Here is a 13,612-nt window from a genome sequence, read left to right on the forward strand (position 1 = left end):
TCAGGATATCAAGTGTTCTTTAGTCATTTTTGTGCTGTCGTTGATAATGCATACAGCGATTTTGCCGATATTAACCCTCAGCAATGTAAACCGTCCCAGATACCCCATCTCAATGCACCGAGCCTCATCAACCGTTTACGCCTTGGGGGCAGCGGCCCTGATCTTAGCGTGAGCCTTCTGGACCTCGAAGCGAGCCTGTAGAATCGCCAGTTAGCCTCCATCCAATGTTCACCCTTTGCAATCCCGCTGCCAGTCCAGATTTCTTATCCTTCCACTAGCGGTATCCCGGATCGTAACGTACCTGCTTCCTGAGGCGGAGGACCTTGAAGCGCTCGAAGTCGGTCAGGTTCTTCCGTCGGCTGGCGCTCTCGGTCTTCTTGGAGATGCTGCTCTTGGCCCACTTTCCATCGATCTCGTTCTGAGCCCAGAGCTTCTTAACCGGGCCGGTACCGGCAGCGCGAGGAAGCTTGGGGATGGTGAAGTGCGTAAGGGTGGCGTGGGAGAGAGGGAGGACGTGGCGGGGGACGATCTTGGCCTCCTCAGTGGAAGGACCGTCGACGAGCACCTATTTGTCGCAAACCACAAGTCAATATCACGTCCATCACAAAAGCCCGTTCCTTCACATGTTTCCTTCCACGCGGATTTCCGGATCGCATAAAAAACGTACACGCTTGTGGTCGACAATCTCGACAATCACGGCGAGCTTGCCAGTGAAGGGCCCGCTGCGGATCAGCAGCACACGGCCAACTTCAACGAGCTTCCATTGAGCGAGCTTGACATCGATATCGGCCATGGCGAAAGGCTTCCTGTAGGGTGAAAAAATGGACTTCTCAGTTGACTGATTTCACGAGAGCAGCAGTGCGCGTAGAGACTCACGGTCGACGATTTTCCGGGGCGGGTGATGGAAATTTGTTGTCGAAGGTCGGGGTTGTCGAAGTCGTCCAAAACGCACAAGTTCACTCTCGACCTCCCGGATCGCGAATTTCGCAGTTGCCCACAGACTCGCTTACCAGCCAGTAGCAGGCCGGGAAGCCGTAAGTGCGTGCGGCCTAGGGCTGCTGCTGAAGGCGGCTTAGCGGCGGACTTCGGAAGTACTGGTTGTTCCGCTCCATCACCTTAACTTTCAGCAACGATCATCGCTCGTTTTTCTTCTTCTCTTCCAAGCAAAAGTTTTTTTTCCAATAGTTGTAGCTCTTTCGCAGAGCTTTGAGAGCATGATGTAGCTCGTTATGACTGATCGCATGATCATTACGACTTCCACAGTACTAACTGCCATCAACGCAGCTCACTTTGAGCCCATAGCAGACTGGTATGCCCTCATCACTTTTTTTCTTTTCCCTTCATATGATGCGGTAATTTGCGATTGACCCAGTGTCTGTGAGGCCCTCGCCGGGGTCTCGATACAGCGCTGTCGCATGATATTCATTTCTTACATATTCTGATATACAATTCGCTTTACTCGATTCTCACCATTGAACTTTGAGTATGCCTCTTGCTGACTTGCAAAAGACGAAAGCAGATTCCTACCTACCTAAATAATCGAGTCGCGATACATTGACATCACACCTCTTTATTTGCTCGCTTGGTACGTTCATCGCGCGTCTTTTCACACCCCCGTCCGATGATTACAACCTATCACGCCTAGATAGTAAATGATGCCTTTGGCAATGATATTTCTCTTATCACCAAGATCTCTGAGGAACACCACACTCATGCTTTTCACTCATATGCTTTGTTGATGAGGTCAACTAACATGAGTTTGATAGGTTTTCGCATTTTGATATGCCTTCGCAACATAGCAATGCAATCATATATTATCCTTTCCACATGCTTCCATTTATACCTTCGTAGTCTTGTAAACCCCCCTCTGCTGAATGGCCCTTGGGTCTGTACTACCCTGGACTCAATCACTCCCTTTGATGAGGCTCAGGGAGTTTTTTTTGGAGCCGGTACTGCCTTTATAATGACGGCTAGCTACATATTTCTTCGGGTAGACTCTTCAATATGCATGGTATTGATGGGTTATTGTATAAGCCCCATGGAACAGAATGGTGATGATAGCTATACGTATTGATAATATGATCCTCGATACGGAGTCCTTTTCAGAACCAGTTTACTTAAGCTTTTGGACAAAGTTTGACCCCACTACATGTTTTGTCGTTGACTTGTTTTCGCGCCTCGGATATATATATCCGTCTCAAACCGCTAGAGGCCTAGACGTATAACATTAACTAGTGCAAGATCAAGAGCAAATGACCTCTACTGAGCTTACAAATATTCCGGAAAGAGGGCACGCAACATAAAGTATATTTATCTAAAGCGTACATAACACCAGAAGCCAACCGCCAACAGTACAACAGATTCTACAGTATGGTTTCGAGTCGCTTTTCATCAAGTCCGTGTATATCGTTATGTGCAGTTCAGCAGCCGTCAGGACCACGAGCATCTATGACGAAGCTCCGTTGCCTAGTGCAGACGCAGTCGCTGATGGCCCCTCACGGCTAAGAACCCACATGAAGATGAACTGGATGACGTAGGAGTAGATGAAGAGGAACTGGGTGCGGCGGTTGCGCTGAGAGCGGGCAACGGTGTGCATTGAGCCGGTGCGCATAGAATCGTTTGTTGAATCCGGGAGGAGGACGTATTTCAGAGAGCGGAGCTAGGGTTGGGTTAGCATTGAGGTGAATCATGGGAATGATCAGCTTACCAGGAAGAAGGCGTTTGCCAGGAAGGTGTAGATGAAGACGGCCCATCCAACCCAGCCGCCGGTTCCTCGACCGGGGGTCAAGATTTCGGACGCAACCAGGGTAATGATGATTCCGACAAACTTGTAGCCGGAGTATGCGACGAGGTCCAGCAACTGTGAGTCGTTGTTGATGCTAAGGATATATGTGGCTAGCTTCAGGCAGATTATCTCGAACACAATGACGGCAATAGCGGTAGTGGTGGTTGCACCGAGAAGTTCTGGGTGAAAATTCCCACGGAAACCTGCTAGGACTGACGACAGAAGGATATATGTGACAAGCGCCATGACAGGGATGTACATATCGGGTGAATTGAGGTCATCCCGCGGAGGTAGGTACATGGACGAGTACTGCTGCTGGGATATCTGTCCATCTGGCCCCGTTGACGCTGTTGTAAGACGGGTCTGCTGGCGAGACCATGGCTTGTGTCGCCAGGGGAAGAGCACAAGGCCAAGTTTGTTGATCACATAAGAGTTTGAGACGTTGAAATAGTGCTTCAAGGCTGGTATGGATACGTAACGGTTTAACTGGTTCGGACGGCCAATTAGTGGGTGTTCACATCAAAGAAGCTCGTTCAACGAATAGCCTACGTTCTGCTCCACGTAATCCTGCCCAGCTGCCATTGCAGTCTTTCCCATATGGAATCCCATCTGTGCTGTGGGGTCGTTGATGAAGCCGCCGAATCCAGGGGCAAACGTCCCACTGCCACCCTGTGCGGGAGCCGGCTGGTAAGGATTGCCATAGTTGGTCGACTGTGGCTGCTGAGATGTTGGCGGGGGAGGAGAGCGCATCATCGGTACGGTAGAGACATGCTGAGGCACCGGGTGGTGAAGCGGAGGGGAGTGTGCTGGAGGAGGCGCGAAGGACTGACGATACATGGTGGAGAACTTCAACTATCAATTAGACGAGCTGCAGATTCACGTCGGAGATAGAGACCGAGATTGGATGGAGGTGGAAGGGGAGGTTGAAAGATGGAAGTTGGGAGGTGTTTATACGTGGCTGATGCTCGTCTGGAGAAGTGGTCTTAGATGAATTTCTGAGGTCGCCGCCGGAGCTGGCCTTGCTTGATCTTCGCCGCCCGCACATTATTCCCCACTTCGCAACACAGCTCACCACGCAGGCAGTCCATTTATTGCGGTGATATTTCGAAATGCTTGAAGCCTTCGAGATTCTTACTACATCAGGAGTAGTCCTGTGGTCGAAGTCGTATGCGCCAGTCGGCTCGCATGTCGTCAACAGCCTGATCAACGACGTCTTCATTGAGGAAAAGGCACAACTTCAGAGCGCCACGAACAGCGTTTCCCCAATATTCAAGAAGGAGAAATATACTTTGAAATGGCGGAGGTCAAAAGATTTCAATCTGATCTTTGTGGTATGTTCACCCGGACCTCACATGGTATGATCGCACTCTAATGACTCTATTTTCAAGGCCGTCTACCAGTCGCTTCTTCACCTCGGTTGGATCGATAAGCTGCTGGACAACATATCGACCATCTTTATTGACCTCTACAAGGATCAGGTAAAGAGTGAACGGGCTAGGATCGTCGAATACCCTTTCGACAAGTACTTCGACCAGCAGGTGCGAGAGCTGGAGGAAAACACCACCGCCGGGTTTGTCGCAGAGGGCTCTGCAGCTGATGCGGACGCAAGAAAAGACCCGCTGGTGTCTTCTGATACTGGAGGCCCTCCACCGCCGCCGGTACCTGGACTATTTAAAGGTACGTTCGGGCTTGTTTGGATAGTCAACATATGCTGATCTGCTCAAAGCGCAGCCACAAGCTGCGCTTAGTGCGGCAACCTCTGATGAAGGTTCGCCGCCAACTACACCAGATATTTCTAGAATTTCCTCGCCTTCAAACCATATTCTCACTGCAAAAGCCGGGCCCGGTGGTCGCGGCTCTCGTCGCGCACGCAAAGCCGCCAACACGAGCGCCCCTGCTTCATCCGGTGACGAGAAGGCTCGGAAAGGGAAGACTCCAAAGAGTGGGAAGAAGCTGCGGAAATGGGACGCTGATGGATATGCGGACGAGGATGATGGAACCGTTCTTGATTACTCCGCGCCTGCAGAGGCGGAAGATGCGTCTACACCCGCAGTGGAGGCTGTGGCACAAGACTCCTGGGGTCGCCGAACCGGCAAAGGTCAGTTTGTGCTGAAGGACTTGGGAGACGAAGTCCACTCCATCCTCGAGAATGCAGACAATGAGAAGGCCAAGTCCTCCGCACCATCTGGACTGGTTGGTTCTGGGTTCAGCGCCATCGGCGGCCTGTTTCGCAACATTGTCGGCGGCAAGGTCCTTACGGCAGCAGACTTGGAGAAGCCGTTGAAGGCTATGGAAGACCATCTATTGAAGAAGAACATCGCGCGCGAGGCGGCTGTCCGGCTATGCGACGGAGTCCAACAGGAACTTGTTGGAAAGAAGACTGCGAATTTCCAGAGCGTGGATGCTGCCTTGAAGACGGCTATGGAATCATCGCTTCGCAAGATCCTCACTCCTACAAGCTCACTCGACCTGCTCCATGAGATTGACACCGTCACCAACCCGAAACTCAAACAAGCTACGCCAAGGCCGTATGTTATCTCAATCGTCGGTGTCAACGGCGTCGGCAAATCAACAAATCTGGGCAAGATCTGTTACTTTCTATTACAGAACAAATACCGCGTTCTGATCGCTGCCTGCGACACTTTCAGATCCGGAGCCGTTGAGCAGCTTCGCGTGCACGCCCGAAATCTGAAAGAGCTCAGCTCTCGCGAAACCGCCGGGGAGGTGGAGCTCTACGAAAAGGGCTATGGCAAAGATGCTGCAAATGTAGCCAAAGATGCCGTGGAATATGGTGCGGCTAACAAGTTCGACGTCGTCCTGATCGATACCGCCGGCCGTCGCCACAATGACCAGCGCCTTATGTCCTCGTTGGAAAAGTTCGCCAAATTCGCCAAACCGGATAAGATCTTCATGGTCGGCGAGGCTCTTGTAGGCACGGACAGTGTGTTGCAGGCGCGTAACTTCAATTCAGCGTTCGGCACTGGGAGGAATCTCGACGGATTCATTATCAGCAAGTGTGACACAGTCGGCGATATGGTTGGAACACTTGTTAGTATGGTGCATGCGACTGGCATTCCGATTGTTTTCCTGGGTGTCGGCCAGCATTATGGTGATTTGCGAGGGCTCAGTGTGCCGTGGGCTGTTAATTTGTTGATGAAATAATGTATCTCACAGTATGTATGTCTGTTTGGCCTATCCTCATAATTTGGATCATTGGTTGCTTTCTTGGGTATGATCGCAGGATATGTAACCCAAAGCCATAGTGATTTGCGCTATCGCAAAACAGTCCTCTGAGGTCGTTTCCATTTCCAAGCCCTATCTATTTTGTCTTTTTTCAGCCATTGGTGTAGATCAAGGAAACAATGACGTCGGCCAAACTCAAAGGTTCCTGACCAATGCACCTAGGCCGGAGAGATCCCCAGATTGAGCCAAGACTTTCATTCTCAACTCACCACAGGTCTCTGCACTTCTAGTCTATTATTCAAAATTCATCCTCTCGTTCTAAAGCTATCTGTCTTTTCTGCACCCTGCAAAGCCTTGGGAAACGGTTTCACGTGATAGAATCCAGACCGCTTACATCATCGCCAGCCTCATTTTGGCAGCTCGGAGGATTCCGCTCGCGTGCCTCCATTTCTTCCTCACGCTCCATTTACCGGCCACTCATTCCTGCATTGCGCAAGACATCCATCGCGAGATCAAGAACGACGGCTGATCCGGAAGCACGATTGATAGACCCGATTGATAGACCCGATTGAAACCCAAATCCAGCGCTCGTTCGACTCCCCGACATCGGTTCGCCCCTGCGCGCTCCAGCCGGAGCCATCGTGTTTCAGCCTGCAGTTCGAGGCTCCGCCATCGATATCCCCGCATTCGTTTTGCTATTGACACTCGATCAACCACAGAATGAAGACGCCTGACCGGGAGCCGCTCCCGCGGCGTCGCTCTTCAACTCTTCACTACCACACTTTCGACACGCCCCCACCAAAATCTCGCGGCAGACCTAATTCCGGCCAGTCCGCCTCGTCCGGCGAAGATTCGCGGCACCACCAGGACTCTCCTGACGATGCGACTTCACAATCCCCTCTACCAAAGAAGCAGATGGTGGTTTTAGCGTTGATCGCTCTGTGTGAGCAGACGGCCTTCAACTCGATCAGCCCTTACCTCCCGGACATGGCGTCTTCCTTTCCCGAGGTGAAACCAGGTACCGTTGGCGTGTACGTTGGCTTGATAGGCACTGCCTTTGCGGTAGCGCAGCTGGTCACAAATTACTTCTGGGGCTGGTTGTCTGACCGCGTAGGGCGGAAACCGGTCATATTGCTGGGCACGATTCTAACGGCGATATGCTTTGTCGCCTTTGGATTCTGCAATACTTTGTACCAGGCCATAGCTGTCCAGGCTCTGATGGGTATTGTGAATGGCAATCAGGGCTTGGTGTCTACGTGTCTTGGTGAAATTACCGACAAGAGCAACCAGTCGAAAGCGTTTACGTATCTACCAGTTCTCTACGGCGTTGGCGGCATTACTGGCCCTCTTCTCGGTGGGCTGCTTGTCCTGCGAGAAAATCCTTTCAAGAAAGGAGAGCCAAATCCGTATCCGTATCTGGCACCGAACCTGTTATCTGCTGCAATTCTCGTCATAGACTTTGTCGTCTCCTTATTCTTTTTGGAAGAGAGTCTTGAAGATGCAGACACGCTACCGAAGTTCGGCAAGAAAATTCGCAATTTGTTTTCTTGGATTTGGCAAGTAACTAGCTTCGGAAAGCGCCCTCATACTGTTCGGCCGGGAGACCATCTGCCATATCGCTTGATTCGCGAGCATTCGGGAGACGGGGAAGAACATGACAGTGACTTGGACTCAGCCTCCGAAGTATCTACCGTCCACCATGCTCACGAAACACTAACAAAAAGTGAACTGCTCAATCGAGACACGGTCCTACTTCTCTTGACCTACCTCATATTCGCCTTGTGCAACATCGCCTTCAACGCTTTATTTCCGATATTTTCGCAAGCTGCTCCACCAGTTGGACGCGAACTTACGCCGTCAGAGATTGGTCTTGCCCAGGGCTTCTCCGGAGTTGTGACAATCATCTTTCAAATTTGTATTTTCGGCCAGCTGAGAAATAAGATGGGAAACCGGTGGTCGTACCGAGCGGGTTTGTTCGGGTTTGTGGTTGCCTTCATACTTATGCCATTCATTGGGTACAAGGGTGACGACGAGGGAAAGAAGGGAATAACAGGCAAAACAGCCTTGTTGGCTGTTGAACTTTGCTTTGTCCTGCTGATCAAGACAGTTGCCGCTGTGGGTGGTTTGACCAGCGCGCTCCTTCTGGTAAGCTGCCCTGTCAAGAGTCTCAAGACACATCAACCGAAAGTGTACTAACCCGGACCTAGATCACAAACTCCGCACCCGACCACGCCGTTCTCGGAGCCCTCAACGGCCTCGCCCAAACCCTCTCTGCTGCAGGCCGCGCTGTGGGACCCTTTCTCTCAGGAAGTCTTTTCTCTTTGGCGACGCGCATTCAACCAAAGGGCGAAGCTATCCCATTCGGTGTCTTTGCTGCTGTCTCCCTAGTCGGGTTCTTCCTCAGCTTTGGCATCAAGGATCGCTCCCTTGAAGCTGATGGCTGGGACAGTAATGATGACGAGGAGAGCTCCAAGTCCGATGATGATGAAGAGCAGTCCTAAAGAGGCTCCAAACAAACAAAAGCAAATGCATCAGCAATGGTTTATGATGTGATGTCCGAAGCCCGGTTGGGCTGTATTATAATCTTCCAAATTAGAGCATAGAAAGCGAAGCGAAGCAAAGCGCAGCGATGATATGATGGTGGTTTGGGCTCTTCAGTTCTTGTAATTACCTTCTATTATTACCCTTCTGTTAGGTAAATATATTCAGCATTATTTGGACATTCTCACATTACGTCCAGATGAAAGCTTCTTAAGCTGATTTTGGCTAGATTGCTGTAGAATTGATGCGAGCTCCCTCTCTTCTCTTCTTACAACGACCCTTCGCGAAATCCCCACTCCCGACTGTGGCTTTTCTCAACTTACCTTCCAGCTATACCTCGTTGCTTCATGAATGCCACCTGCAACCTCGAATGCGCAAGCTTTGCCAAACCCTCACGATCCCCGCTCGTGATGTTTATCAAACTGACATCAATCTTTAGAGCTCTGCGTGTCGCGCCCTGGATTCCAACGGCCAAAGGGATTCATTGCCATATTGCAAGTTGATCGTCAATCCACGCCCGCGACCGCAAGCAACACTCCCAATATCTGTCTCCAAGCACGTGGGTGAACTCGTTGCTCGACTTCCGGCTTGACCAGCATCGTGGTATCGGCCTTCACGCGGGGGACTAGAGTTGAACAGGCAGTCAAGCTCTACCTCGAGGTAAACCTCAGACTTCCTGCCCGTAGTTTATCCCGAACCATGCGTCTCTGTCTTGCACCAAATGAACCGTGGGATCCGTCGTTGGCCGACTATTTGATAGACCAGTGTTGAATAAGTCGGGTATGGCACTGAATATAGTACGATCGTGTTTGTATACTGGCGCAGACCGAAGAATCGCTAGAACTACGCCCGGTCCTTCCTTTAAATAACCTCTTTTCTCCTGCAGAGGACTGATTGAAACGCCCACGAGCGTACTCCAGAACCCGGGCATCGCGGCAGACATGCCCACCCCCTCCACTGAACTACTATATGTTTTGTTATGCTACTCGTGAAACACTGACCGTCTTCATCCTCTCGGTTGGCTGCCATCATGTAATAAGAATGCTCATTATACTGGACTGTGTCGGAATAAACTTGACCAGATATCGACTAGTTAGGATAGGTACCAGAGTAGTGGACCTTCGGCCGGGGTGGAAGACACAGGTACTCCGTTTCGCAAACATGACATCCATATTGCAGACCTTGCAGCAGAGCGATACTTTATCAAGTAGAACGTAGTCCGGGTAGGATATCTAGATGACCACTCCAGGGCCGTACCTGACAAACTACAAAACCGGAGTAAGCTGCAATCTGCAAACTGCAAGCAGCACCGGAACCGGAACCTGCGGAACTTATATGCTGCCGAGCAACCACCTGATCGAGAGTAAATCGGTAGTCATGTGGGGTGAGATGAGATGATGCTAATTAAGGAAGATTAGAAGTATATCGATCTGGACTGGTCGTGATGCGAATCTTATGTGCGTCTTGGGTTGCGTTGGGTTGATGTAGCGGGCATGTGGGATTCTATGCCGGGTGTAATCCATTGTACAGTCAGCGGCGTTCGGAGCCCTGGTCGGAGGGTAAGGAGGGTACGTATGTAAGTACTTGGGTTTCGTGGGCCCATGAAGATATGGATAGAGTTGTTGTAGAGGGCTGGGGAATTCGGATTTGGGGATTATACCAGTCAAGTGTTGTTCTTATATTCTCTAGGATATGTAAGAGAGTGGAGTGGGGAAAAGAGGTCTATGGATGTACTCCGTCCTCTACTGCTTCGGGCATATAGAAAAGTGACATAGGGCCCGCAAGGGTTTCAGAGTCTTAATCCGGTAGGTTCAATGTGGCTAGACTCTGATATTATGTGCTAACTCTCTCCTTACTATACACAAGAAGATGATGATAGAGCTCCTTGGGAGTTGACTAACACTAGCATGAGTGTTGACCATGGCAGTACCTAACAAGCCGGGAGTTTATCTGTAGGTCGAGATCAGCTACTCGACATTCTCTGCCGGTATACCACAAGCAAACGAGCTGGAAAGGAGTAAAGAAAGAGAAAGACCTACCAGTCGAGCAATTCCCATCCGTGAAATACCCGTTCACATAGCAAGTCGTTCCATAGAGGGTGATTTGGTCCCAGGTGCTGCAGAACAGTACACATCAGTCGAGCCTCCATATAAATGCATTAGAGCCCAAGATAAGAAGCAGAATCACCCACCAGTTTCCATTATAACAATCCCCCTTTGTCTTACAGGCAAAAACGAGCGTCTCTCCCCGCTTCAGCCCAAAAATCTCGTTCCCGTCGAGATACGGTGCCATGCGGCAGTTGGCGTAGGTGTCTGCGTTGATGATCTTGCAGGATTGGGCTTTCTTGCGTTTCTCTAGTGTTGGAGCTTCACCTGAGGTGTTGGGTTCCGGGTGGGCAATCACAGCAGGCTCCGTGGCTGGCTCGGGTGCTGGGGCAGCTGCTGCGAGAGACAGGACGCCAAGGGCAAAAGACAGTGCTGCGAGCTTCATGATGAGCTGATTCGAAGTTGCCACGAAGTATGTTATTGGGGGATGCTTGTTTATGTGTGGGTATTCCTGAATTTTTATACTTCGTCCTCGTTGTAAGTATGCTCTGCCATTGTCGATCATGCAAGCCATATATGTACCTCGAGTCTGTATACTCGATCTGGAGCGATCATCTGTCTAGCCATACTCCGAAACGAGGTGCTATTCTTGGATATGTTGCATTATGGTGAAGCTTTTTGGAGACTTAATCGGGACAGTAACGGAAAATTGTGGAGATATACCGAGCGCTAGACGTAGATCTTCGTATCTTGCCAGAGGTTGTTCATCCTGTAATGCGACCTTGCATTGCAGGAGAGTTGTTTCATGGCCACGAGGGAATTGCTGGGCGCGCAGGGGTGCGTCTTCTAGAACAAAGAGAAGGGCAATCTGAGACTTGTTGATGAGCGGTACTGTATAGTTATATTGCATAAAAAAAGTAGTTACTCCGTAGTTGTATTGTCGAGCGTTTGGATGTTTGAGGTGTCCACAAGGTGTCAAGTCGAGCGGGGAGAGAACCAAGCCGAAACCTGCTGCCAGCATCACGTTTCCTCCCACCTCGTGTCAACGTCAATCATCTGCAATCTTCTCGAATTCGTATAATGTCCACTTTTCCCGAACTCCATCTTTAAAGATCTTCATATCTCGCTCTTTGGCGCCGGATTCAGGAACGTTGAGACGCCACGAAGCCACTTGGAGCTTCGGACCACTTGCCACAGCGTCAGTACCTGGGTTAGCTTGGGTCGGACCCTGGTTTCTAGCTCTGGATTCTGGATTCCATCTCTGGATCGTACAAGATTAAGGTTGAGGAGATATCTGAAGATTACGAACGAAGGAATAATGGCGTTGCCTCCTATCGCAAAGGCCACTTTGCAAGCTGCGGTGATCAGTGCTGGGTCAAATGTGCTCGCACAGGGAATTGCTTCGTATCGCGATCAGGTGTGTTTTCACAACTCTTGATAACCGCTCGATCGGAGGGCTCGCAGATGCCAGAGCGAGATGGAAGATGGGCGCGAGAACTGACGTTATCGGCAATGCGTCGAGCCGACCATAGAAACCCTTTGAACTCGACTCCCAAGCAGTGTTTCAATTCACCACTAGCGCCCTCATCCTATCACCGTTGACATTCCTGTGGCTGGAAGGCCTCGAGTCGCGATTTCCGGGATTCGACGAGCCATCCGGTTCCGAGAAAGATAAGCAAGCGACCGGAAAACCAACACTCAATGTCAGAAACACGGTGGCGAAAGTCATTGTCGATCAGGTCATCGGCGGCGCATGGAATACCGTTGCATTCATCGCGACGATGGGCCTCTTGCGCGGCCAGGATTATGAAGTCATTAAGGGCCAAATTGTGAATGTAGGCAAATCTCCCCACCTCCCACCACACCTTCACCCCGTGCACCCCCCCCCCAGTCAAATTCTTGGCTGATGTTATACGCGGGGGGCCACGGTTGACCGTTGCACTCTTCGGATCTGGCCTTTTCTAAATTTGCTATGACAGGACTTCTGGCCGATGTTACTTGCAGGCCTGAAATTATGGCCCTTTGTCTCGGTTTTGAACTTCACCGTCGTTCCCGCTGACAAACGCCTGCTGGTTGGCAATTTCTTCGGAGTGATCTGGGGGATCTATCTCAGCCTTATGGCTGCATGAGCCAGCGGCAGTGCAGTGCAGCGCCGGTGCCAGCGCTTATCAGGCTTTAGAGATTGGGGGCTGTTGGATTGTGATCGATAATGATCAACAAGTATAGAATGGGATTATTACACTTCGCAACCCTGGGGCCAAAAGCAGCGGGATAGACCCATGCTTGCATGCTTAGTATTGTTAAGCCGGGGCCATGATGGACATTTTATGTCATTGTAGGGGCCAAATCGCCTGCACCTTGCTATCCCATGACATGACTGCTCCATACACCCTCTCGACGATCACGTCGCACGAGGGTGCATCGGGTCATTCTGTTCGCTCGGAGTTGGAGTTTTGCTAGGAATCTGAGAAAACCCCCAAACCCGACGCCCAGTGGTCTAGCTGTCGAGGCGTTGATTCTAGTCTGCATCGTATAGTAAATTCCAAACTCAGGGGAAGTGCAAATCGACAAGCTTGATATTAAATAATTTCCACCAAGCTCAGCTGGAGGAAGAAGACCAAGAAGAGAGGCATCCTGCGCTTGACAGTTAATTTGTGTAGAAGGCTGACTTGCGCCGGTCAGCACAGCCGGGGGCTGAGAATGGGACTAACCCGAAGCTGGGCATTTTGGGCGCAGCTCTGCCTTAACCTGATCACTTAGCCTACTGCAGTCTAACTCGCTCTGGTCAAGTGCAATTAGTTGCTGCAAGGACGCAGCGGAATGTCGATCCTTGCGAATAGCGCAGACTCCATGCTTGCTGGCCGTATCCAAAAAAAGACTCGAGGGTTGAGGGAGAGTGGAAGAATGGGAGAGTCTGTTGATCAGTCAAGAGAGAGAGGGTATTCTGGGAGAGGTTTTATTGAGATTCACAAGTACATAGAAGCGAGTTAATAGCCAATACTATTACCTAGTGACTGTGATGAGCTGAAGCCGAGTATCCGCTGCAGAAACCAACAAC

At 50.6% G+C, this 13,612-nt stretch overlaps 7 protein-coding genes across 7 annotated transcripts; 4 read left to right on the forward strand and 3 right to left on the reverse strand.

Moving 5' to 3' along the window:
* Nucleotides 1-175: 175 nt before the first annotated feature.
* On the reverse strand, nucleotides 176-993 carry BJY04DRAFT_183786 (60S ribosomal protein eL14). The gene is made up of 2 exons (XM_073710512.1): nucleotides 668-993; nucleotides 176-565 (listed from the first exon to the last, which is right to left on the reverse strand). The coding sequence occupies exons 1-2, from the start codon at nucleotides 791-793 to the stop codon at nucleotides 275-277; spliced, it is 417 nt and encodes a 138-aa protein (XP_073573825.1). The 5' UTR covers nucleotides 794-993; the 3' UTR covers nucleotides 176-274.
* Nucleotides 994-2,294: 1,301 nt separating this feature from the next.
* Nucleotides 2,295-3,767, reverse strand: BJY04DRAFT_20696 (protein transporter YIF1). Its single transcript, XM_073713791.1, has 3 exons — nucleotides 3,335-3,767; nucleotides 2,708-3,271; nucleotides 2,295-2,659 (listed from the first exon to the last, which is right to left on the reverse strand). The coding sequence occupies exons 1-3, from the start codon at nucleotides 3,620-3,622 to the stop codon at nucleotides 2,447-2,449; spliced, it is 1,065 nt and encodes a 354-aa protein (XP_073573826.1). The 5' UTR covers nucleotides 3,623-3,767; the 3' UTR covers nucleotides 2,295-2,446.
* Nucleotide 3,768: 1 nt separating this feature from the next.
* On the forward strand, nucleotides 3,769-6,318 carry BJY04DRAFT_20689 (signal recognition particle receptor subunit alpha). The gene is made up of 3 exons (XM_073713776.1): nucleotides 3,769-4,116; nucleotides 4,174-4,462; nucleotides 4,512-6,318. Exons 1-3 carry the CDS (start codon nucleotides 3,895-3,897, stop codon nucleotides 5,945-5,947), a joined length of 1,947 nt encoding a protein of 648 aa, XP_073573827.1. The 5' UTR covers nucleotides 3,769-3,894; the 3' UTR covers nucleotides 5,948-6,318.
* A 370-nt stretch (nucleotides 6,319-6,688) lies between these two features.
* BJY04DRAFT_206194 (MFS transporter) lies at nucleotides 6,689-8,469 on the forward strand (the record flags this gene model as incomplete). The annotated part of the gene is made up of 2 exons (XM_073713685.1): nucleotides 6,689-8,113; nucleotides 8,176-8,469. The coding sequence occupies 2 exons, from the start codon at nucleotides 6,689-6,691 to the stop codon at nucleotides 8,467-8,469; spliced, it is 1,719 nt and encodes a 572-aa protein (XP_073573828.1).
* A 917-nt stretch (nucleotides 8,470-9,386) lies between these two features.
* On the forward strand, nucleotides 9,387-9,793 carry BJY04DRAFT_183792 (uncharacterized protein). Its single transcript, XM_073710513.1, has one exon. It carries the CDS (start codon nucleotides 9,479-9,481, stop codon nucleotides 9,725-9,727), a length of 249 nt encoding a protein of 82 aa, XP_073573829.1. The 5' UTR covers nucleotides 9,387-9,478; the 3' UTR covers nucleotides 9,728-9,793.
* A 646-nt stretch (nucleotides 9,794-10,439) lies between these two features.
* Nucleotides 10,440-10,999, reverse strand: BJY04DRAFT_215892 (putative MBL2-like secreted peptide; the record flags this gene model as incomplete). Its single annotated transcript, XM_073715588.1, has 3 exons — nucleotides 10,440-10,459; nucleotides 10,549-10,625; nucleotides 10,701-10,999. The coding sequence occupies 3 exons, from the start codon at nucleotides 10,997-10,999 to the stop codon at nucleotides 10,440-10,442; spliced, it is 396 nt and encodes a 131-aa protein (XP_073573830.1).
* Nucleotides 11,000-11,500: 501 nt separating this feature from the next.
* On the forward strand, nucleotides 11,501-12,799 carry BJY04DRAFT_20714 (Mpv17/PMP22 family protein). The gene is made up of 3 exons (XM_073713815.1): nucleotides 11,501-11,971; nucleotides 12,087-12,389; nucleotides 12,534-12,799. The coding sequence occupies exons 1-3, from the start codon at nucleotides 11,873-11,875 to the stop codon at nucleotides 12,681-12,683; spliced, it is 552 nt and encodes a 183-aa protein (XP_073573831.1). The 5' UTR covers nucleotides 11,501-11,872; the 3' UTR covers nucleotides 12,684-12,799.
* Nucleotides 12,800-13,612: the final 813 nt, after the last annotated feature.

Source organism: Aspergillus karnatakaensis, assembly GCF_047715665.1.
Source record: "Aspergillus karnatakaensis strain CBS 102800 unplaced genomic scaffold BJY04scaffold_12, whole genome shotgun sequence".
Taxonomy (NCBI): domain Eukaryota; kingdom Fungi; phylum Ascomycota; class Eurotiomycetes; order Eurotiales; family Aspergillaceae; genus Aspergillus; species Aspergillus karnatakaensis.